Source organism: Juglans microcarpa x Juglans regia, chromosome 5S (genome assembly GCF_004785595.1).
Source record: "Juglans microcarpa x Juglans regia isolate MS1-56 chromosome 5S, Jm3101_v1.0, whole genome shotgun sequence".
In the NCBI taxonomy this organism is placed as follows: domain Eukaryota; kingdom Viridiplantae; phylum Streptophyta; class Magnoliopsida; order Fagales; family Juglandaceae; genus Juglans; species Juglans microcarpa x Juglans regia.
Genome location: NC_054603.1, coordinates 14,304,258 through 14,329,232, shown reverse-complemented (window position 1 = coordinate 14,329,232; position 24,975 = coordinate 14,304,258). Strand labels below are relative to the sequence as shown.

Here is a 24,975-nt window from a genome sequence, read left to right as displayed (position 1 = left end):
CATGCACGTCTCTACTCCTTTAGATTTTCTTTTATTTTTCTCTATCATCTACACTTATAAATTGTGCTTACCCCGTATACGAGAGGAGAAACTCGAAGCCGTGAGCCACCCCACGAAAATCCTATGTTTCTAAAATACCAAGGGGAACAACACTTTCGCTTAAGCCTTAGTTTCTGCCCAACCGCCGCCGACCACCATAGGACGACGGAGCACCACCCACGGAGCTAGAAACTGCCGACCAGTGCAGCCCCGTTGAGCCCACTCCCTTCAGGTAAGACCTCGACCGCTGCCAGCCTCCTCTTATTTTCGGTATAACAGTTCTCTCTCTAATCTCTCTCTCTCCCTCACTCGATGTCGCACCACCACAGAGAAGCCATTAGTTGCGTCGCCGTGACCCTCGCTTGTTGCCATAATCGCCGCGCAACCTATCTTCGTCGCATACCCTCTCGGTGAGTCCATCGCAAATCCTCTCCCTCTCTCTCAAACTCTCTATTTTTGGTTGGCCGTGTATTCTGTTTCTAGAAGAATCCGTAGGTTTTTAATGGGCCCTTGGGCCCTAGGCCCTTATGTGTGTGTAATGGGCTTATTTTGTTGGGCTCATGTAGTAATAATATTATGTTATGGGCCAGGTTATATTTTTTACAAAAACTATTCTAATTATTTTAAATGGACTGTTTTCTCAATTAAAACTAGGCTAATAATTTTAAACCCAAAGTTTGTAATTAAATAAATATATTAGTCAAAGGCTATTTTATAAGGAAGTGTTTAAAGAATTTGAATTATATTTCAAAGTATATTATTGAGACTAATATTTTGTTAATATTCCTTTGTCTATTTAGTAGAATTTAATAAAATTATTATGTTAAGAATATTTAATAGAATTTATTAGGTTTCTTATAAGATTTAATAATTATGTTAAGAAATGAAACTTAGTTACATCATCAACGGAATTTACATTAACTGGATCGTCATCAGCAACTTACCTTCCAACGAGGTAAAAGGGAAAGGTAGGCTTAAAATGTTGCCTTATCTCTCTCGCGGAGGAGTGCGGGTCGACCCTTGGCCACTCGAAGACAAAATCTCCACCAACTGACTCTACATCAGCGAAATCTCCATCAACGAAATCTCCACCAAAGGAAACTCCACCAGCTTCAACCTACCTCCTCGTGAGGCAAAAGGGATGAGTCATGCCAGAGGCAGCTCTATATCTCTCGCAGAGGAGTGCAGGTAGGCCTTTGGCTACCCGACATATTTATCAGCGGAATCTCTATCAACAGAATCTTAAACAATGAAATCTCCACCAAAGGAATTTTCACAAATAGAAATTAACACTCTGAAAATGCAGGAAGGAGAAAATGGAGAGGAAAGCCAAGGAAAAGGAAAGGAAAGGAAGAAGTGAAAGGAAAGGCGGCTAAGGAAATAGGAGCGAAAGGACCGGAGCTAAAGAAAATAGCAACGAAAGGAAAGGCAGCTAAGGAAATAGGAGCGAAAGGAACGGAGCTAAAGGAAATGTGGAAAGAGACAGAGAGCTCCTTACTAAGAGAGTTACGTGCGATGACGGCCTGGGTGACTATCGATGGCAGCATGGCTAGGCATTGTGGCAAAGATGCTGGACAACGGGTTCCTTTTGCGATGTGGAGGAGACATCTGAAAGGGTTGGTAGCAATGTTTTGAATACCGTACCGGACGCCGTACCAGTCAAGGCACTATAATAAAATATTTCAATACCGATACCGTTTCGAGATAGTCGATATATGAATAAATTATATATATAAATTATATTCTAAAATAATAGTCTATATATGAATAAATTATATATAAATACATATATATAAATTATAAATAATCTAGTCTAAATTGTGAGTTAAAAAATAAGCTTGTAGTTTGAAAAGATGAAAAAAAAAACAAAAAACAAAAGGTCGAAATATAGGCCAGTACAGGCCGAAATTGAGGCCGGTACGACTGGTACCAACCGGTACGGCCGATATTCGGTACGAAAAATATCCGTCATACAGGACGGTACGGTACGAGATTCGAAACAGTGGTTGGTAGTGCGAAACTACTGTGCTTGGAGGAGCAACCAATTGCTCTGTTTTTCAGACCCAAAACAAAGGAGTTTAGGTTCACTATGCTGGTGATTGTTCTCGGTGCAGTGGTCTACGGCAGAGGAGCTGGAGTTCCAGTGATGGTCATGTGGAGGTCGCGCACGGCGAGGAGGTGCTGCAATCCATGGAGATGCAGTGATGGCGACAGAAGATGCTTTGGCTTCGGGGAGTGGCTGACAACAAAGGAGCCTTAGGCAGTTTCTCTAAGCAGAAGAAAAAGAATACTTCTACTTCTATATGTAGGTCAAGTGGTTGAAAAACCCTAGAGGAACTAAAGAAAGAGAAAAATAAATGCAATGCGAATACATATCTACTATGCGCACTCTTGCCGTGAAAATGTATGCCATGGATGTGAATAATAATCCTAGGAGAGAAAAATAGATAGAAAACATGCATGGATAGGGGTTGAAAAATGGCTTCATACGAATTTGGGCTTGTTGGGCCTGATTTATAAAAAGGCTCCGCCTCACACTATAAACTTGCCTTCGTTCCACAATTTGTTGGGCCAAAAACTCAAAATAAATCTCACTTGTTCAATAAAATAATAATCGAAAATAATCTAAATATCAAACCCAATAAAAAGTCCATAATAAATCAATACAAATTCTGGGTTCGTAACCTATTACCAAAAATACTTGCTAAAATCCTAGTGGGTTTTTCATCCATATTAAAAAACAACATTCGAATACAAGTTTCATGTTGAGCCTGTGTAACAACCCGCTCCTTTCTCTCTCTAATGGCCATGAATCTCGTTATGCGTGCTGAATCTCAATGGCGTGTTTTTAAAGATATTATGTTATTTCTAAAGTACAGCCAGTGTTTTAAATGTATTGAAAATATTTATATAGGGTATTTCTAGTGTTATTGAACTAAACTTGATTTTAAGTAAGACAATTATAATATTTTTGAAAAGCACCAAAACTATTATAATTGTCGAAAATAATTTTAATATAATTTATTAAAATGATTTCAATTATTTAAAATATTATGAGATTTAAATTATGTTGAAAGCTCTAAGTAATTGAATGGCTTTATTCTATTAAATAAATTAAATAAGATTTCATCATTTTGTTAATGATGAAGGAATATTATTTTATAACTAAAGTTTAGTTTAAATAATATTCTATCTTAATTCCTCTTAGTGCTTTTATTAAGTTAATGTTTACACATTTTAAATCTGTGTTTTAATTCCCTATAGTTAGATCGTCTTGTAGATCCCAAGATGAAGGGTTTAGATTAAACACCCAAGCCCCCTCTCTTTCTCCCTCACTTTTCCCTTCCCTCTCTCTCTCTCTCTCCTCCTTCTCACCAGATTCTCCCTAAGCCCAACCCGATGCTTCCGTGCACCGCCCAGCCTCACCGCCACCACCATCTGCGTCCTCTCATGTCGGTGAGTTCCCACCACCGAACCCGAACTCCATCTCACAGCCTCATTCTCCGTTGCAAGCACACAGCCCCTCATGCACGGCTTCACCATGCGCAGCTCCTAGTGCCGCCTTACGTGGCTACCCAGGACACTGCACCTCCACCACCTCACACCAGTGACCACGTCTAACAGACCTAGCCACCATGCACCTCCCTCTCCCTCTCCCTCTCCGTCCCACACACGCACACAACCAATAAATGGGTTTCACACGGTTCTACCGCCACCGACGGCCCTAGCGCCACCGTGCATCAGGCCTAACCCCACTGAGCACCTCCTTTGACCACTGTGACTCCTCCTCGAGCTTCTCCAAGTCAGCCAAGCCCTCCACCTCTCTCAGGCCCTCTCTCTCTCCCATAGCTCCTCTCCACCTCACAGCTTAGATCTACCGCCGTAGAGCCGTCGCACCACCTTACCTACTCCGCCACTACCACCTCGCCAAGGTCCTCCCAAGCCCCTCCATGCCCAACCCCTTCCAGATCCGCACCCGTAGCCATCCTCAAGGGCCCAAACAGCCACTATACGTGGGTTAGCCGCCACGTATGACCCTTCCGACGTCATCAACTGTGACGGTCAACGAGCAACGCACGGGTTATCCCCGTCAATGGTATAACCCTCTATCCCTTGTTATTTATGTTAGCTGTTAATTAGTTGATTAGGTTGTGGATTGTGCTATTAGTATTTGTGGAGTTCACTGTATAGTGTGGTGATGTGATGCGATGTGCTGTGTATGCGAAGTGTTGGGCGTACTTGGGAACTATGGTGTGTAGTGTCGTGGACTGTGCTAGGAAGAGTACACATAGAGTGTACTCTGTGTGGCGTAGCAGGAACGTAATGAGATGTCACGATGTGACAGGAGTACGTGAGGGACCGTACTCACATACTGACGTAGCAGGATGTCAGATGATATGATAAGGTCACGGTGTAGTTTGGGAGTAGTCTCGAGCTATATGACGTGACGTAAGGTGTAGTTGTGAATGGAGTCTTGTCTTGTTAAGTGTTGGTATGAACTGTCAAAAAGGACGGATAGCTTGTCCCTTCGAGCATGTGATCAACGTGTTATATGTTGATCTTAGGTGATAAAGGGGTAAGGTACATGTGTAATCTGGTGACACATATGTCAAACGGATTCACCATATGTAATGGGTAATCTGTCCTAACCATGGTTACACAGTGCTTAAGCCTTAGAGTTGGCTTAGAGTCTTGTGGCATGTATGGATGGGAATGAGGATTTTGTGCGAGCTAAAATACATGGAGGCAGTGATAGATGTATTATCTAGGATTGGGATGCGTGATTCCGAATCATGCATCCGAATGTGGTCAATAGGAAGACTAAGATGAAGGTTTTAATGTCTTAATCCTAAGGTGAATCATGGGTTCACTTTAGTGAATGAGCACTCGAGGTAAGACCTTGAGTCTGAAAGAGGTAGTGAACATAAGTTGATCCCGAAGGTTTTAGTATAGTAAAGAGCACATAAGAACACGAGATAGAAGAAGAGTGTTTTCCGAGTGAAGTGTAGTTTTACTTCTAGTTTAGTTACTTATGCATTAGATAGAGAATGACGTTAAGGTTATGTGTATGCATGTAGGTTGCCATCTAACATGCACATGAATGGACTACATGATATGAAAGTAGCAAGGAGTCCAGGTAAGTATTATGTCCATACTCTTCTAGAGTTTTCCAAAACCATACAAAATGAAAATGAAGTGATTTTTCCTTATGATGCATTACGAAATAGCACGAAAGATGTTTTATGAGAACTTGCTAAGTGTTTAAAGATATATGTATGTACGGCCCTTCTTGGCAGTCTCTTTTTACGCACCCAAAATATTAATTGTATGCATGTGAATGGATGACAATACACAGTATCTATTGCAAGTATTTTCCATGAATAGAAATGTTGAGGCTTATGCTTGATGCTTTAACTGATGCTTTAAACAATGCGAAAAAAGTAAGTTGTTTTAAAAGGTCCCTATGAATTGATGCTTTATGGATGCCGTGAAAAATGATGTTTACGTCCATTTTTTCAAATGATGTTTCTCCATGAATGAACTGCTAAATGAAAAGAAATGAAATGACTGAACTGAAAGAAATGACTGAAATGAAATGCAATAAAATGCGTAACGACCATATGAATGAATGAAAATGGTACTAATGGACTGGGCATATTGCAATGTCAGGTAAGTAGTACTGGTAGTGCATCCAGTGCCGCCCCTGACGAAAAAGGGATTCCCAACCAGTGGCCATGGGTGGAGTCTGGGTCCAAAAGACTGCTAACCCCAACACATGGAGCGTAACGGTGTGTACCAGAAGTGATAAGAAAGAATGTATGAATGCATGAATACATCGAATTCTTGATGAAATAAAGGCACTGACGGGAGATACGTTTTATGAAAAAAAAAACCCTTTTTAAAGAAAAACCCCTTCCAATGATGTTTTCAAATGAATGCACGCATGCATGTACGTATAGTATGTATGGTATGATGAATGCATGAATAAAAACCTATGTTATTATATTTTAATAGTATGAAGTAATGCTTACTGAATATTCGACTCATTTTAGTTTTTATGTGTGCCCCTCCCCTCACAGGAACTGAATGAGCAGTTTGCATCAAGACGGACATGGCTCATGGGAAGAGCATGGAGATCTAGGCATGAGAGTTTTAACTGCACGAGAGGTCCTTTTATTTAAAAATTGATGTTTTTCGTTATAAATCTCTTTTATTCTCAAAGCACATTTTATTTTATAACGTAGTGTCTTGCACCCTGGGTATGGAAGTAAAAAGTCTTAAATCGAACGGTAATTTCTGTCATCCTTTCTAAAATCGTCTTATAAAAAGTCTCAGCACAAGGACGGACGTTACAGCCTGTGTGGTACATTAGATGGCAAACTCCAAGTCATCATACTTATAAGGTGAATTGGGACGTAACCATTGATGAAAGCAGATTAAAAATGGGTGCTGGAGTTGTGATTAGGGACTCTACAAGGGATTTTTTGGTGCTTTGTGCATGCTTTCTCTTGCAGTTAAAGATGCTGTTGTGGCATAGGCAAATACACTTTAGAGAGCTATAGTTTGCTGTGAAGAAATAGGAATTAAGGAAGCTATTCTAGAAGGGGATGCCATGAAGTTAATCAAGGAAGTTAAGGAAAGGGAGGAGAATTGTGCATAGTATGGACAACTGATTGAAGACATCAAAGTAAAGTTCAGAAACGGCAACTTCAGTACACTCCTAGGGAGGGTAATGTGGTAGCTCACAAACTAGCTAAGTATTCTCTTCAATGTGAGAAGAGGTAGCATGGATAGAAGATTGTCTAGATTGGATTAAACCATGTATCCAACTGGAGAAACAATGCAATCCTTTGAGTATTGGATGATAAATGGAAGTTGTTTTGGTTTAAAAAAAATAAAAAATAAAAAGAAAGAAAATGACCAACCCATTTAGACATAGGGTAGATCAATTTGGTCATAAATATATGCTAAAATAACTAAATTAATTAATGAAAAATGCTGTCTGTATCTTCTTGATATATATATATATATATATATATATATATATCAATATGTACCTAAGTTAGCTATCTTAAGCCATTATAACATAAATAGAACTTTGATTAATGTTTCTAGGCATTTAATATTTTTTATTTTTTTTTGTTTTGTTTTTAATCTTCTAGAGTTTTCTCTATTTTTTTTTATATATCATTATTTTTTATTAGCTTTATGTTTTTTTGAGTTTTTAAGATTTTTTGGCCCACCCTCGAGGTGGCCATTCTTGTATTATTTTTCAATATTCTCAATTTTTAGTAATTTTTAATTACCTTTTATAAATTCATTTTTTTACATATTTAAAGATGTTTGATTTATTTTTTGTTAATGGTGATGCCTGATGGAAAGAAAAATTAGGCTTTATTTGGATAATAAAAGTGTTTCATCTCATCTCATCTTATCATTACAATTTTTCTAAATTTTTACATAAAATATAATAAATAATTCAACCTTTTAAAATTTTAAAACATAAATAAAATTAAAAAATATATTCTAATAATATTTTATTCAACTTTCAACTTATTGAATTTGTTGGGTTTGTGATTTCGGTGATTATGCTTGTGATTTGGGTGTATCAGTGATTTTTGCTTCCAGATTTCATTTGTTGTGATTTTTAGGTGGTTTGGCTTGTTGTGATTTTTGGGTGCTTGTGGCTTCGACTCTGCTCCAATTGAGTCTACTATGGTCAGAGCCAGAGTTTGGATTCAAACTCTGACAAAGTTGGAGTCAAAGTCGGAATTAGGGTTTTCTGACTCCAGTTTGACCTATAACTTGATAATGTAACCTCTAACAAAATTTCGGCATTTTATTCCATTTGTAACCATATTTTATATGTAGAAAATTATTTATCTACAACATTTTTACAATAATTTTATAATTCTATATGAAATTAAAGTCAGTTTTATATTTTAAGAATAATGCTGGATATAGTCACATATTATGCAAGCATTGCGTACTCTTTTTGAAAAATAATGAGGTATACAATTAAAAAAATTAATTTTTCATATTTACTCAATTTCTTTAAAAGGAGTGTGCGCTTATACATGTTATGATTACAAATATCATTTCTCATATTTTAATAAAGTGACATGCTTTATTATTACTCATTATGCATATTAAATCGTGGTTTAGAGGGTTGATAATTCAAAATTGCATAAGCATTATCATAAATATTAAACATTGCGAAATAAACTCTCTTGTAATTATTTTTTAATATTCTCAATTTTTAATGATTTTCTAATTAAATTTTTATAAAAATTCTTTTTTTTTTCTTTACATTGTTAGTGATTTTTAATTACTTTTTTATAAAATTCTTTTTTTTTTTTGACCTAGTTTAATTTTTTAAAGATGTTTGATTTATTTATTTTTGTTAACGGTGATGCCTAATGGAAAGAAAAATTAATGTGGAGAGATATTTCTAAATTGACGAGAGAGACAATTCCCGTGCTTGCTTAGGTCATTGAGGCGATAGCGATAGCGAGAGCAGCAGCGGCAGCGGCTAGCCTTGTCTTCGTGTTCTCCAAATGTTGGGTTATCACTTGAAGAGTAATGGAGATGGACGAGATGGGTCTTGTGGAATTGTTTGGTTACGACAAGCTGGAAAGAGAATTAATCCTCAGCCAAAATAATTTGTCTTCAACTTCGCCGGAATATTGCGCGCTAAATGATTTACGTGATGAGATGACACCAGAGGAAGCCTACTCCTACAGCGAACAAGTTTTGAACAGTGACGTGAGTCTCACTATATTTGATCCGATCTTCTATTATAATTGTCAACGCCTACTCCAGCTTTAATTTTTTGTTTAATTCCTCCATCTTTTCGTGTCATTTGTTGGTTTAGGGCTTTGATGTTTCTGACATCCCTGGCGTCAGTTGTTTCCACCAAATTCAACCATGCAACATAGACTACAACTATGATAAGTATAAACGGTATTCGCAGCTCGCAATAGACGAATACAATCGTCGGTTCAAGGTTTCTTTTTTTTTTCTCTGTTATTATTATTATTTATAAAAATTATTATCACCATCATCTTTTTAAACAGAAAATTGTGCAAATTCGTCATGGCTTTGGTTGGCATGTAGGATGCCAATGCAGAGTTGGAGTTTGTTAAGGTCTTGAAGGCAATGGGTCAGGCTTCCAGGGGAATCAGGTATTATATAACCTTCAACGCCAAGGATCTTGGCGATGGAGGTGAGATTAAGACGTATCAAGCTGTGGTATTAGATGGTATAGACTCTGAGACAGCGAAATCCTTTAGGCTAAAGCCCCCCGAGGATGAGCGAGGTAAAGCAAATTGATTCCATTGATTCTTGGTACCTTTGAGCCACTGTTATGGCTTTGTCGTTTTCGTATTTCTAATTAATTCATTGGTAGATAGATGAATCTGTTAATTATCTTATACATATATTTAGCTGACCTTCCATGAACAAATGTCCCATCTAATTAGACTAGGCTACTGGATCCTCTTATGCCAGTCATAAACTTTAGGGCCATGATTGGTTATGATCTCTGTGGAGATTCATATACTATATTAGAGTGGTAGCTCAATGGAGCTATTCATTTTTTCATGTTTTCAGAAAACCAAAGACTCTTATAGGATGAAATTGACACTCATGCGCAATCTCCATGATATTCAAGTGATGGGTAAGAAAGATTCTTATCTGACAAAGTGACAGCAATAAAAAATGAGGTTGTTCACATTGTCAAGGAGATTACACTCGTGGATGAGATGAGCTGGATGTGTAGGAAGAGCACGGCTTCACAGTGCCGTGGCCAGAGCACTTTGGTCTCAATTTTCAAATGTCTTGGGATAGTTTGGGTTATTCCCTTGGGAAGGGTGGAGCTGAAAGTTAAAATAGTAATCTTTGTTGCCTAGCTGTGTGGTGAATGATTCCATTATGCTTTAGTCTCTCTAAGTTTGGACAGTGGCATATGATAACCTTAAATTACTGCTTGTAGATTTGCCACCTGTGTACAGGGGCCACACCTTTAATAAAATATCTATTACCCATTTTAAAAAATCAAAGACATGGTATTGCTTCCACTCTGAAATATACTCTAAATCCCTCCCTAATCCTCCACTGCCACTGTACTAATCCATTACTACCTTCTCATTCTATTAGATATTTATCCACCAACTCCTCATTTGAGCTTTTTGTCCTGTAATCCTCTTGTTCTCATTCCACAAACTATTGATCTTTTCTAGCCATTATCTCTAGCCTATTTCTGTCAGTTATTCAGAAACTTTTGGTTATGGAAATGAGATGGAGCCTGTCCTGGAAGTCAATAGAGTAACATTCTCTAATCTTAACCGGAGATTTTGTTGGGCATTAACCTTTAATTGCTATTACAAAGTGTTGGGCTTTAAACTTTTGGATTAATATATATTAGAAAGTCTCCGGTGTGTATAAAATAGGAGATTGGTTACCGGAACTTTAATTTTTTGTTTAGCATTGTTCTGTTGTTGTGTTGACTTCAAGACTTTTTTTTTTTATAAGTAAACAAATTTTATTGATCAATGAATGGGCATAGTCCAGTACAATACTCAAGAAGAAAATAACTGTTTGCCCTAACTAAGAAGGCGCAATAAAGAGAAGAAAATCATGTTGGTGCATGCCGTTGAAGTCAACAGCAATGGCCCAAGTACATAGAGTTCTATAAAATAAAGCTTTAAGCTCCCCCAACTTTGTAATTTAAGAGAAGCTATACAGATTTTCGGTGTTGGGTTTGATTTTGATAAGTGATATTTAGTTTTGATTTTTATTTCTTTTATTTTTGATAAATTAGTGTTGATTTTTATTTATTCTTTATCTTTGTATTATTTCATGTAGATTCTGGCAATCCTGGGAGACAGTGGTTTTGGGAAAATCACCTTTGCAATGGTTAGTATTTTTATATTATATCACGGAAGCACGATTTGTTTACTCAAATGCTAGTAATGATTTTCAGTAATTTTTTTTTTTTGATAAGTAAAAGGCGGTAGTTAATAACTTAATAAAACTTGGCATTCAGTAATTGACTATTGCTTCTTATGCTGTTGGCGCAATGATATGCAATACTGAAAGCCTTTGTTGATAATTTATGTTGGGTTAAATTTTAAAGATACACTAGTTTACTGTCCTACTATCCTTTGTTGCTCTGACCAGTGCTGGGTGTCTCTTTTATTCTCAACTCTTTCTTTCCCTTCTTCTTGAGATAGGTATCCATTATTTTGTACCCTTCGTGTCTATCTTTTTCTATCTGTATTTCATATTTTGCATGGTTGTACTCAGTTAGATTGTAAATGGGGAGAGAAGATCGGATGTGTTGTACCCCCTCCAAGAAAGTTACATTTGAAGTGAAATAAATTTATCATAGCTTGACTTCTCGTGATAATTCTCATATCCCACAGAAGATTACTTGGAGTCCTGCATAGGGGGAAATTCTTGCTTACGATAATTTAAGGAGGTGATGGACAAAGGTGATAAATTGGAGCTTTATGTGTGGGAGGAATGGGGAAACAATGACTCATTTGATACCACTTGTCGAGAGGTTGTGCAGCCCCAGAATTACTCCGGATTTTGTTTCTGGATACCTGGTGCCAATAAAATAAACATAAATATTATTTTATCAAAAAAAAAAAAAGAAATTATTAGAATAATTGGAAGATGTTAGTCTCAAACCTCCTGATTTAGTGACTTCAATAGATTTTTTTTTTTGGCAATTCTATATGCATGTTTTATGTAGACCACTGACCTTTCTTGGTTTCCTTCAGGTGAAACATGTTGTATTTGAAGATCTTTCAGAGGTGAAATGCGTATGGAGTTTAACAATGCTGCTGGAATTCGGAAGCATGAATTATACAAGTTAAATGGAAAGATGGTGCTTCTAGTGTTTATTTAGACATTCTAAAGTTGGAGAGGGAACTTCACTAAAAAAACATAAAACATAATTGGCAACGATGAGTTTTTTGTGCCTTCTCTCTTTTTACAACTCTCTCTCTCTCTGTCTCTCTCATGTTATTTTTGACTAGATTTGTTTCTGTAAAATTTCGTCATGTTATTTTTTTGGGTAATGCTTATTAATTGATCCAGTTTGTAATAATTTATGCATTTAATTTAATTAATAAAAAATTGAGAGATAGTGCCACTTCTCTAGAAAGTGAATTTACAAAATAACTTGCCATATGTTAAAATTGTGCATTATGGAATCTCACAAAGTTGATGATAGTTCGTGGAAAGATTGTCAGATAGGTTTATGGTAGTGCTATTTGACAATGTAACCGTTTATCACCTTGAGGGATGCATCCAGTCTAGAGCTTTTTTTTTTTTTATTGCTTTTTCCTCAAGAATTTTCGTTCAAAAAAAAGGAAAGCAGTTAAAAGTAATTTAAAAAGTATTACAACCCCAAGGGGAAGGGTTATCTTTGCCAATATAAAAGCTAAGGAGGCAAGGAGGAATTTTGATGAGGGGATGTTTCCAAACAAATTGTTGGAATATGCCCATTGCACAAAAGAGTGCGTACATCGATTTCAAAATCGATGTAATTTCATAGCTAGCCAATCATCAATGTCTTGAGCAAAAATCTAGTATCTCTTGCAATGTCTCCAGCTTCCCAGCATTAACAAGAATGAGGGTCGTTAATGCCATTTATGGCATCAACTGAATCGCCTTCTATGATAAGTCTCTTGAATCCTTTGTGGTGAGCTTCAATGATTCCAATGAAGGTTGCCATAGCTTTTCCATAGTTAGGATCAATGGTGCCATATAATTTAGTAACCATAAAAATGATCTGCCCTAGCCAAGACCTGCACACAGCTGCTAAAGTACTCACATTCCTTCTTCTTGCAACATCAAAGGAAATAGAGTAGGTGTCTTCCATTTCAGGTGGTTTCTAGGTTTGCAACATGTTATCAACTTTCTAATCTCAAGCTTTACAGTGATCCTAATATATGTCAATGGTCTTTTTTGAAAGCGGCTCAATATTTAAGGAACTACCATTGTGGATCTTTTGGTTTCGATTAAACCAAATGTTGTCCAAGGCAATCACAACAAAGAGTTGGAAATGATGAGCATCAAAATCAGAAAGATTGAGGTTGGCACTAGGATAGAGAATTGTTTTGACGCAATTCTTAATACCTAGAGGATTAAAAGTTGAAACATCCAGCGGCCTAGGGGACTATCTCCAAAGAATTCTAGTAAAGGGACAGTTGAGAAAAATGTGGGTGGTATCCTCTACTTCCTAATGGCAAATAGGGTAGAATTGTTGGTCCTTGGGGAGATGAAGGCAATTACCAAGAGATTGTCAAGTGGGAAGGATGTCATTAAGCACTTTCCAAAGAAAGAGCTTAAGTCGATCCTGGATTTCGAGAGACCAAAGCTTTTTTCAGCATTGGCTGGTGGGGAGGTCATTGAGCTCAGAATGGTTACAAACAATGGCTATGTAAGCTAACTTGACAGAAAACTTACCAGCAGAATGGTGGACCCAACGAGGAATGTCACTCAGATTTTGATAGTTGTAATAAGAGAGATGGTTGTTTTCTATAGCTTCCACAGAGGACTGAGAAAAGAGAGTTTGGAGGAGGAGGGAATTTCATCTCTTGGGTTCCTCTAGAACAAGCACTGAGACCTTGAGAAGGGGGTCAGTCCTAGTGTCCATGGATCTAGGGGAAGGTTGTCTGGTAGGTAAACTACGTATCCAAGGATTAGACCAAGCATTAGTGTTGACCCCATTGTTGATCGGAAAGCACAAGCTGGAAATGATGTAGCCTTTTGGCTTGACAAAAATTTTCCAGAATTTGGAGTCAGTCATTTTAGCTTGAATACAGTTCCAGCTACTATTCCTCAAGTACTTATGCATGATTGTAGATGCAAGATTTTGGCTTGGATTAGGTGATAGGTGACTAAAATGATAAAGTTTATCCTATCATTAGTTTGTAATTTTGGATGAATGTAAATTATTTATTGAGTTTATCTATAACAATATTAAATTTATCCAAAGGTTGTTTAGATAAGTTATAAGTATGAAAATAAAGTCCCAAGGAATATGCACTTATCTAGAGAAGAGGTTGGATAGAAATACGTTACTGCAGAGAAGATTTAGCGCAGATGTCAGCCTTCCATCAGGATACGTCTTCACGACAGATTCGATTCGTCAGCAAAGTCCTACTGAAACTAAAACTACATTCAATTTGTTTATTTAAGAGATCCTACTAGTTGGGATCTGTAAAGATTTAGATCTAGATATTTTCTAGAGCACTTTTCAGTGTATATTTTGATGAGAAAATTTCTTGGAGAATTTTCATATTGTTTCTCTTAAAGAGTGTGATCGTGCTCTACGTTGGAGAATTGATTGGTCTAGTTTCAGCCATTGGAGTTCCAGGAGAAAATCCAATATCTGAAAATTGTCAGAGATTCTGGCTACTACTGCGGTAGAGACTAATAGATCGTTTGTCTGGCCAAGTAAGAGAGTCAATTGACAAAGGTTTTGTAATTGAAAACTTACTTGTAATTTGATTTTCAAATATTAAAATTGATTTAAAGGGTTTCCTTTCGTCACCAATTGTTGTGTCATGCAATTTATTTATTTACTTTATATGTTCATTTGATTAACTAATTGCAAGATTGAGATCTAACAAATTTGTTCAAGTAAATTGGTGGATATTTTTGAGAATACACAGGGGTACTTGGGTAATTTCAATTGGCATCAGAGCGTGGTTCACTCATCTAAGTGTGATACACGCCCCTATAGATCATGTTGTCGTCGTTATATGTCCCGCCACACTTCGATAGGAAAAATTATGCTTATTGGAAAGTTCGTATGAGGGATTTCCTCAAGTTTTTGGATGACCATGTGTGGTATGCAATTGAACGATGATGAATTAAGCCCGAGACATCTCTTGATGCTTGGACTAGAGATTAGATCACCAATTGCAATTGGAATATCAAAGGACTTAACGTTATTTTTATGGCTGCATCTCTCAATGAATTTAAAAAAATCTCAATGTGTAAGATTGCCAAAGAAGTTTGAGATATTTTGGACGTTACACATGAAGGCACAAGAATTGTAAAAAATTTGAAATTGCAAATGCTAACCTCTAAATTTGAGGAGATTAAAATGCTAGAAGATGAGAGTTTTAATGATTTTTATACTAGACTTAATGATATTGTTAATTTCAAGTTTAATCTCGGCGAGAAAATGGAGGATTCAAGGGTCATGAGAAAGATTTTAAGGTCCTTGCTTGAAAGATTTCGCCCAAAGGTTACATCTATTGAGGAAAGTAAGGATTTGGATGCTTTTAAGGTTGAAGAACTGGTCGGCTCCTTGCAAACATATGAGTCATCACTTCCTCAAATAAGAAAAGGTAATTTCATTGCTTTAAAAACAGTAAAAGAGGATGAAGATTATTTTTCCGATAAAGAAAATTTGAATGATGAGGATATAAATCTCATTGTAAGAAAATTCATTTTTAACAAGAAAGCTAGTGGAAAGCAAAATCAAGTTAAAGAATTTCATGCAAAGAAAAAATATTTTGATAAATGGTATAAAGAAAAATCTGAAAACAGTGATAAAGTAAAGTGCTATGAATGCTTAGGATATGGTCATATAAGAATTGAATGTCCAAACTTTAAGACAAACAAAGGAAAAGCACTAATGTCACACTTAGTGACAGTTTAGAATCTGAAACTTCAAGTTCATCATCTGATGATGAAAATTCTTTTATGGCTTTTTCAATTGTTGTTAATGATTTGTCTAATATTGTGCAAACAAAATTTAAAAGTGAATTTTATGATAGTGACTAAGATATAGCTATTGTTGATGCTGACCATGAGTTGAGTGTACATAAAGCATATAATGATTTATGTGAAGAAGTGGTCAAGCTGAAAAAACTCAACAAGAAGCTGTACAATAAACTTACAGCTGTGGAGAATGAAAAGAATAACCTTATTGAAGCACTGAAAAGTTATGATGTTGAAGTATCAAGGTTAAATGATCAAAATGTTGTACTAGAAAGAGAAATAAAAAATTTTCAGGAGTGCAAACAAAAAATTGCAACACGGAAATTGGAAGAAATGTTGAGCTTTCAGAAGTCAAGTTGTGATAGAATTGGGCTAGGATACACAACTTCCAAAGGCAAAGAACATCAAACCTCATCATTCGCTGCCACTACTTCTAAATGTTTTATTTTTGTCAAAGGAAGTCAAAGTATAAATGCTCAAAATCATGTTGTATCCAAGGCAGTTTATTCAAAAAATTTGCATGGAAAATCAACCATAAAAAAGGCTAATGAAAGGTAAGTATGTAGGAAGTTTATTCCTACTTATCATCATTGTAATGTTGCTGGCCATATAAGTCCATATGACTTTAACTCGAATAAAGTGAAAAAAATGGAGGTGAAAGAAAGTTAAAAAGGAAGAGAAAAAATCTAGAAAATCAATTTGATAAGATGAGTCAACAAATCACATTCATAAGTATCAAGCTTGGTGAACTAGCAGAATTTTGTTTTCACAACAAAGAAAAGATCATACAAAGTGCTGTTGATGAAAAGAAAATGTCAAAACTTAAAGCAATGTGGGTGGTCAAAGAAGATGCCGTGTCATATTAATAGGACCACTTGCATGTTCTTGATTTCCTTGCATATCATTAGCCTAGGACATGCATTTTTGTTTAGTTTTGTTTTATGTTTCTGTTTCTGTTTCTTCAGTTTAAAATACATTATTGTTTTTCTAATTTGTTTCTAATTTTTAAAGGAAAGTGCAAGCTTGATATGTCAAGGTTTGAGCACTTGTGTTCTCATATAGTAAACTCTAGAACTTGGAACTATCTATTTTGTGCAGTCCACTTTGTGTATGCTAACGCTATAAGTCATCTTGACAAAGTTTATTTACAAGCACTACGAAGAACTTATATGTATGTTCATTATAATTAAGTTTCATATTTATTATTGAGATGCTCACCATAAAGGGAGTCCATACCTTGAATTGACTAATACTAGTTAAACCTGATACAATAATAATGGGAGCTTCATGTTAGAGAATTGATTAGTCGAGTTTCAGCCACTAGAGTTTAAGGAGAAAAACCAATGTTTGAAGATCTCCAGAGGTTCTGGCTACTACTACTGTAGAGACAAATGGGTCGTTCGTTTGGTAAAGTAAGAGAGTCAATTGACAAAAATTTTATAATTGAGAACTTACTTGTAATTTAATTTTCGAATAATAAAATTGACCACCTTCTCAGATCGCCCTTCCCCTCTAGCCATGTGCAGAGCTGTCTCAAAAGTAGCCCAAACAGTCACCATACACAGATCTAGCCGCCACCCACGAACTCACCACCACCCACGAACTCCCAACCATGTTGGCCACCCTCCACAACTTAGATCTAGTAGCCAAAACCCTAGATTCAGTCACTGAGATAGCCTCATTCTATAGTCACGATAATGACCACGATGGAGCAGCCACCGCCCAAGCCAGTGGCTTTCGACGCCACAGGGCCTTACCAGATAACGAGCAACGCACGGGTTAACCTGACGTATGATATAACTCTTTTTCCCTTTCCCTTGTTAGTTTATTGTGAAGTGGATAGTGGACTGTGTTGTGGTATTGTGGAGATCGCTGTGTAGTGAGGTGATGTGAGGTGTGGCATAGTTGTGAAGTGATGGGTTTAGTTGTGAGGTGTGTTGTGTCGTATTGTGGACTGTGTTATGATAAGTGTGATGTGAAGGGAGTACACGTGGAGTGTATCCCGCATAATGAAGTCGTTATGCACCGTATGGCATGTCACGAAGTGGTGGATGACTGCATAGTTGAGAAGTGTGGAGCATGATGTGGAGTGTTGGGAACTGTGAAATAGTGTCCCAAAGTAGTTGTGATGTGATCGTGTGGTCAAAGTGACGAGTGTCACTATGCCTAGTGTTATGGCTGGGAGTATGGGTAAAGTGACAGAGTCGTGTAATAGTGACGTAGCAGGAGCATACTAGCGCACAGTCATGGTCCCTTGCACCAAGTTGGTGAACTCTTGAACTTTAGCTTCCCTGTCCTCTTTAGGGAAGAAACGGTCAAAGAAATTCTGCTTAAAGTGCGGCCAGGTAACTACTCCTATCCCTTCAGCTTCCCTGATGGCTTTCTAAGAATTCCACCACCTTTTAGCTTCCCTAGTCAATTTAAAGGCTGCGAATCATACTTTCTGCTGATATGTGCACTTCAAGACACTAAATATTTCTTCCATGTCTTGAATCCAATCCTCTGCTACTTTTGAATCACCTCTTCCATCAAAAGTGGGATTATGGGTACGATTAAGTAGCTCGAATGTGCAGCCTCGCTCATTGTTGGTTTCATTCAAATCTTCAGGATTTTGAACTCGGCGACGAGGTGCCATCGTGCGAGCTTAAACTTGGTTAAACGTTCTAAAGAAGGAAAACAAAAATATAGGTATCAATAAAAACATATACATGTCAAATAAATATTTCAAAAAAAAAAAAATCATCATTTTTTTTGTTTTTTAAAAAATACTCAGTCCTAACAATATCTATAATAAAGTCATAAAGCTCTCATTACTATCTATCATAATAAACCTAGCATCACTTTAGACTTACATACGTCCTTAGAAATTAAACCTCAAAAGTCATGAATTTAACTCTTAACATCTGCCAAATCTACAACCTCAAATTCTATAAAACACAATCCTTGACACTAGCATATTCTAAGACCTCAAATGTCTTAAAAAATAATCATTTCTTAAAATCTACAACTCTAAAACCTCGGATTTTGTAGGCCACCTACCATTAGTCTGCAAATGCTTAAACCAAATATCTTCAAAATCATATCCTGATGCCTAAAAAAATTCTAAAACCTTAAATGTCCTCAAACACCTTAGTATAGTATGCAGAATCTCAAACTTGTCTCTGATACCAACTGTAACGCCCCGTACTCGAAGGTCCAGAGAGTTAGCTCTTGTAACCTAAAACCATTTCTCATAACATATTTATAAACTCCAAATTTTCCATCAAAATACAAATCCATTTATTCAAACTAAATATATATGTTCCTCCACCAGGATACCAAATAAATAATTCAATGAACCAATTTAAAAACTCCATAAATATTTAGAAATATCCATGAATCCAAATATCATATAGCATAAAATCATAAACCTACTAAATAAGACTCTCCAATAAACTTGTACTCTCTAGCACTTATTCCTCTATGATCATCAAACCTTACTCTTGACTTCTAGTCGAGGCATTAAAATTATTTAAAAAATATTGTGGAGATAAGAAAGTGAGTTATCAACAACTCAGTAAGCAGAGAACATATACCAGTATGTAAATATGAGCATTTTTAGAATTCAGAATGCAAAACAAAATGTTTACCTTCAGAATGCAGAAACAGAAACATTTGCTTTTAGAATGCAAATATGAAAACATGTTACAAAAATATAAGAGCGAAACTTTCAGAAAAACATTCTTATTCAAAAATCCTTTGGCATATTAAAATTTGAAACCTCATCTTCATTAACCAGAACATTACATCAGAACATATACAATGTTTAACCCTCGTGGTAGGGTTATAAACTACCATTATAACCCGTGAAATGGTCGTATTCACTACTATAACCCGTGGTTGGGCCGTATAACATGTTTAACCCCCGTGGTAGGGTTATAAACCACAATTATAACCCATGGAAGGGTCGTATCAACTATTATAACCCATGGTTCGGTTGTATCCACTATTATCACTCGTGGTTGGGCCGTATCCACTATTATCACCCGTGATTAGGCCGTATACCATGTTTAACGTCTGTGGTAAGATTATAAACCACAATTATAATCCGTTGAAGGGTTGTATCCACTATTATAACCCGTAGTTGGGCCTTAGCAGAATATGACAAAACCATCAGAATCAGACTTTAATCAGAATATAGAATCAGAATCTTATGCCAAGGTTTTCAGATGCCACGTCATATCAAAAACTAAATATTGAACAGCTATAGATAATTCCACATCTTCAAAATAAACAGAATCAAAGCATCTTCATTTATTCACAGCAAGACTTTTAGATCTCATACATCAGAACGTTTTTATTTCATCAAGACAAAACTTCTAGAAAGAAAGACTCATATTTGCTCTTTTTTAGATCAGAAACAAAATGCACAAAAACTAGCTCACGTCTACACCAGTCATGACAAAAATATTCTTCTATTTCTTACGGATCTCATGAGTAATGCAGAGCAAATAACTGAGGTTATTTTCATATTTCTTTTCAAAAATAAATATATCATGCACATTTTCGTAAATAAACCTCAGCTCATTTTCTTTTTATGCAAAATCTAGCATAGGAACCCCGCTTACCTGAACTTATTTGCTTATAAGAAATTTTCCATAGTAGTACTGAACGAAAATCAATCGTCACCTATAAAATTGTCATGAATTTCGTAAATTTCCAATCAATCACAAAATTAAACCATTTAAGCCTAAGCTTCTAAAATATCTAGTTTAGTTCTTCAATACCTAAAAATTCTCATAACCTTAAAATTTCCCTTAATTCTAAAAATATCCTCTAAAAATATCCTCATTCTTTAAATTTCCTTGATATCAATCAACACTTAAGATAAGTACTAGTAAAAATTTTGTTAAATAAAAAAAATAGCTTTAATCATATTTAAAATGTTCAAAATAAAATTACACACTTACAATAAAAATAACTTGTTACCAATAGTACAATTTAAAAATCCTATTTATTTTCTGTACAATTTATTATACTTCCCACAAAGACCACGTAAAAATAGATTTAATACGAACATGATTCCAAACTGAAACCATCCAATATTAAGGGCAATATTGTAATTTCATATCAAAATAATATGTAAAACTAAATTTACGTAGCCTCTGTAACATTGGTGTGTTTGGCAAGTGAGAGTACTTGAGATACTCTCACTACTATTTTTTACTTTATTATTATTTTTCACCTACTTTTCTACTATTCATTACTTTTCACCTACTTTTTAATATTTTATTATTACTTTTTCACTACTATTCACAAACATTCTCAATACTTCTCAAGTATTCTCACTATCCAAATTATTAGTTATAAGAAAAACGTTTTTATGTGTTATGTAGTGCAACAGTTGGCGAGGCAGGGGCACGAGATACTCACCGAGGAGGGAGGAGCTGCGTGCGGTACAACGAAGAAGGTGGCTGTCCCAGCGGCGTCATACTGAGAGAAAAAGAGACGAGTGAGAGAGAGAGATATGAGAGCACCGTGAGGGAGACGAAGAGCTCCTTACCTAGAGAGTTACGTGCGGCAACGACCTGGGTGACTATCGACGGCGGGACAACTAGGCATTGTGACAAAGATGCTAGACAGTGGGTTCCCTTTGCAACGCAGAGGAGACGTCTGAAAGGGTTGATAATGCAAAACTGCCGTGCTTGGAAGAGCAACCAATTGCTCTGTTTTTCACACCCAAAACAGAGGCGTTACGGTTCACTATGCAGGTGATTGTTCTCGGCACTTTGGTGGTGGTGCAGTGGTGTACGGCGGAGGAGTTGGAGCTCCAGTGATGGTCATATGGAGGTGGCTCACGGCAAGGAGGAGTTGCGATCCATGGAGATGCAGTGACGGCGACAGAAGATGCTTTGGCTTCGGGGAGTGGCTGATGGTAAAGGAGCCTTGGGTAGTTTCTCTAAGCAAAAGAAAAAAAATACCTCTGCTTCTATATATAGGTCAAGTGGTTGAAAAATCCTAGAGGAACTAAAGAAAGAGAAGAATAAATGCAATGCGAATACATATCTACTATGCGCACTCTTGCTGTGAAAGTCATGGGATAGAAACGTGCATGCCATGGATGTGAAGAATAACCCTAGGGAGAAAAATAGATAGAAAACGTGCATAGACAGGGGCTGAAAAATGGCTTCATACGAATTTGGGCTTGTTGGGCTTGATTTATAAAAAGGCTTCGTCTCACATTAAAAACTAGCCTTCGTTCCACAATTTTTCGAGCCAAAAAGTCAAAATAAATCTCACTTGTTCAATAAAATAATAATAATAAATAATCTAAATATCAAGCCCAATAAAAAGTCCATAATCCATCAATACAAATTCTGGGTTCGAAACCTATTCCTAAAATTACTCGCTAAAATTCCAGTGAGTTTTTCATCCATATTAAAAAACAACATTTGAACACGAGTTTCATGTTGAGCCTGTGTAACAACCCGCTCCTTTCTCTCTTTAATCACCACAAGTCTCTTTATGCGTGTCGAATCTCAATGGCGTGTTTTTAAAAATATTATGTGATTTCTAAAGTACGCCCAGTGTTTTAAATGCACTGAAAATATTTATATGGAGTATTTCTAGTGTTATTAAACCAAGCTTATTTTAAATAAGACAATTATAATATTTTTGAATAGCTCCAAAAATATTATAATTGTCAAAAATTATTTTAATATCATTTATTAAAATGATTTCAGTTATTAAAAAATTATGAGAATGAAATTATATTGAAAACTCTAATTAATTAAATGGTTTTATCTTTTAAATATATTAAATAAGACTTCATCATTTGGTTAATGATGAAGGAATATTATTTTATAAACTAAAGTTTAGTTTAAATAATATTCTATCTTAATTTTTCTCAGTACTTTTATTAAGTTAATGTTATGCATTTTAAATTTGTGTTTTAATTCCCTACCGTTAGATCGTCTTGTAGATCCCAAGATGAAGGGTCTGGATTAAATACCCAAGCCCCCTCTATTTCTCGCTCACTTTTTCCTTCCTTCTCACTCTCTCCTCCCTCTCCCTCACGTGTACACTACAAGCTCCCCTCCCTCTCACCCGATTCTACGTCAGCCCAGCCCTGCACTGCCATGCGCTGTTGGGCCTCACTGCCACCACCATTAGCATCCTCTCACGCTGGCGAGTTCCCACCACCGAACCTAGCCTCCATCTCGCAGCCACCTTCTCCGTTGCACACACGCAGCCCCTCACGCACGGCGTCACCATGCGCAACTCCTAGCACCGCCGTATGCGACTACACAGGCCACCGCACCACTGCCACCTCACACCGGGGACCACGTCTCACAGACCCAGCCACCACGAACCTCTGTCTCCCTCTTCGTCGCACACATGCACGCAACCCATAAATGGGTTTCACATGGTTCTACCGCCGTCGATAGCCCTAGCGCCACCGTGCATCAGGCCCAACCCCACCGAGCACCTCCCCTGACCACCATGACTCCTCCCCGAGCTCCTCTAAGCCAGCCAAGCCCTCCACCTCTCTCATGCCCTCTCTCTCTCCCATGGCTCCTCTCCACCTCAAGGCTTTCATCTGCCGCCATAGAGCCACCACACCACCTTACCAACGCCACCACCACCTCGCCAAGGTCCTCCCAGGCCCCTCCATGCCCAACCCCTTCCAGATCCGCACCCGTAGCCATCTTCAAGGGCACAAATAGCCACTATATGTGGGTTAGCCGCCACGTATGACCTTTCCGAAGTTATCAACCGTGACGGTCAGGGAGCAACGCACGGGTTACCCCGTCTATGATATAACTCTCTATCACTCGTTATTTATGTTAGATGTTAATTAGTTGATTAGGTTGTGGATTGTGCTGTTAGTATTTGTGGAGTTCGTTGTGTAATGTGGTGATGTGATGTGCTGTGTATGTGAAGTGTTGGGTGTAGTTGGGAACTGTGCTCTGTAGTGTTGTGGACTGTGTTGAGAAGAGTACACATGGAGTGTACTCTATGTGGCTTAGCAGAAACGTGACGAGATGTCACGATGTGATAGGAGTACGTTAGGGACCGTACTCACGATAAGTTAGGAGTTAGTGTAGAAATGACGTAGCAGGATGTCAGATGACTTGACAAGGTCACGGTGAAACTTGGGTGTAGTCTCGAGCTATATGACGTGACGTAAGGCGTAGTTATGAATGGAGTCTTGTCGTGTTAAGTGTTGGGATGAACTGTCAAAATGGATGGGTTGCATGAAAAGTCATGCTCGCCTGGTTAAGAGAAGGTTGGTATTGGAGTTTGGCGCTTGTCTGTACGAGCATGTGATCAACGTGTTATATGTTGGTCTTAGGTGATAAAGGGATAAGGTATATGTGTAATCTGGTGAGACACATATGCCGAACGGATTCACCATATGTAATGGGTAATCTGTCCTAACCATAGTTACGAGGTGCTTAAGCCTCAGAGTTAGCTTAGAGCCCTGTGGCATGTATGGATGGGAATGCGGATTTAGTGTGAGCTAAGATGCATAGAGGTGACAAATGTATTGTCTAAGATTGGGATGCGTGATTCCATCCGCCGAAATCATTCGTAGGAAGAGTAAGATGAGTAAGGTGGTCAACCGGAAGAGTAAGATGAATGTTTCAGTGTCTTAATCCTAAAGTGAATCATGAATTCACTTTAGTGGACGAGCACTTGAGGTAAGACCTTGAGTCTGGAAGAGGTAGTGAACGTAAGTTGACTCTGAAGGTTTTAGTATAGTAAAGGGCACATAAGGGCACATGATAGAATGATAGTGTTCCGAGTGAAGTGTAGTTCTACTTTTAGTTTAGTTGCTTATACACTGGAAAGAGAATGACGTTAAGGTTATGTATATGCATGTAGGTTGCCATCTGACATGCACATAAATGGACTGCATGATATGAAAATAGCATGGAGTCCAGGTAAGTATGATGTTCATACTCTTCTAGAGTTTTCCAAAACGATACAAAATGAGAATGAAATGTTTTTCCCTTATGATGCTTTACGAAATAGCATGAAATATGTTTTATGAAAACATGCTAAGTACAAGTGTTCAAAGATATATGTATGTACGGCCCTTCTTAATAGTCCCTTTTTACGTATCCAAAGTATTAATTGTACACATGTGAATGGATGACTATACACAGTATCTATTGTATGTATTTTCCATGAAAAGAA

The 24,975-nt window shown here is 37.1% G+C and overlaps 1 protein-coding gene across 9 annotated transcripts in view; it reads left to right on the top strand.

Moving 5' to 3' along the window:
* The window catches only part of LOC121267535, a 150,589-nt gene that overhangs the window by 58,826 nt on the left and 66,788 nt on the right, over window positions 1–24,975 (top strand). The window contains exons 1-5 of one of the 9 annotated variants that reach the window (XM_041171438.1): window positions 8,466–8,805; window positions 8,915–9,046; window positions 9,157–9,358; window positions 10,906–10,956; window positions 11,466–11,860. The exons of 2 other annotated variants lie outside the window; for them this stretch is intronic. In XM_041171438.1, the coding sequence (XP_041027372.1) occupies window positions 8,623–8,805; window positions 8,915–9,046; window positions 9,157–9,358; window positions 10,906–10,956; window positions 11,466–11,512 (615 nt within the window). In that variant the 5' untranslated portion in view covers window positions 8,466–8,622 and the 3' untranslated portion in view covers window positions 11,513–11,860. Of the gene's footprint in view, window positions 1–8,465; window positions 8,806–8,914; window positions 9,047–9,156; window positions 9,359–10,905; window positions 10,957–11,465; window positions 11,861–24,975 lie in introns of those variants that run through there. 6 more of the 9 variants (XM_041171442.1, XM_041171437.1, XM_041171441.1 and 3 more) reach the window with 6 other exon arrangements.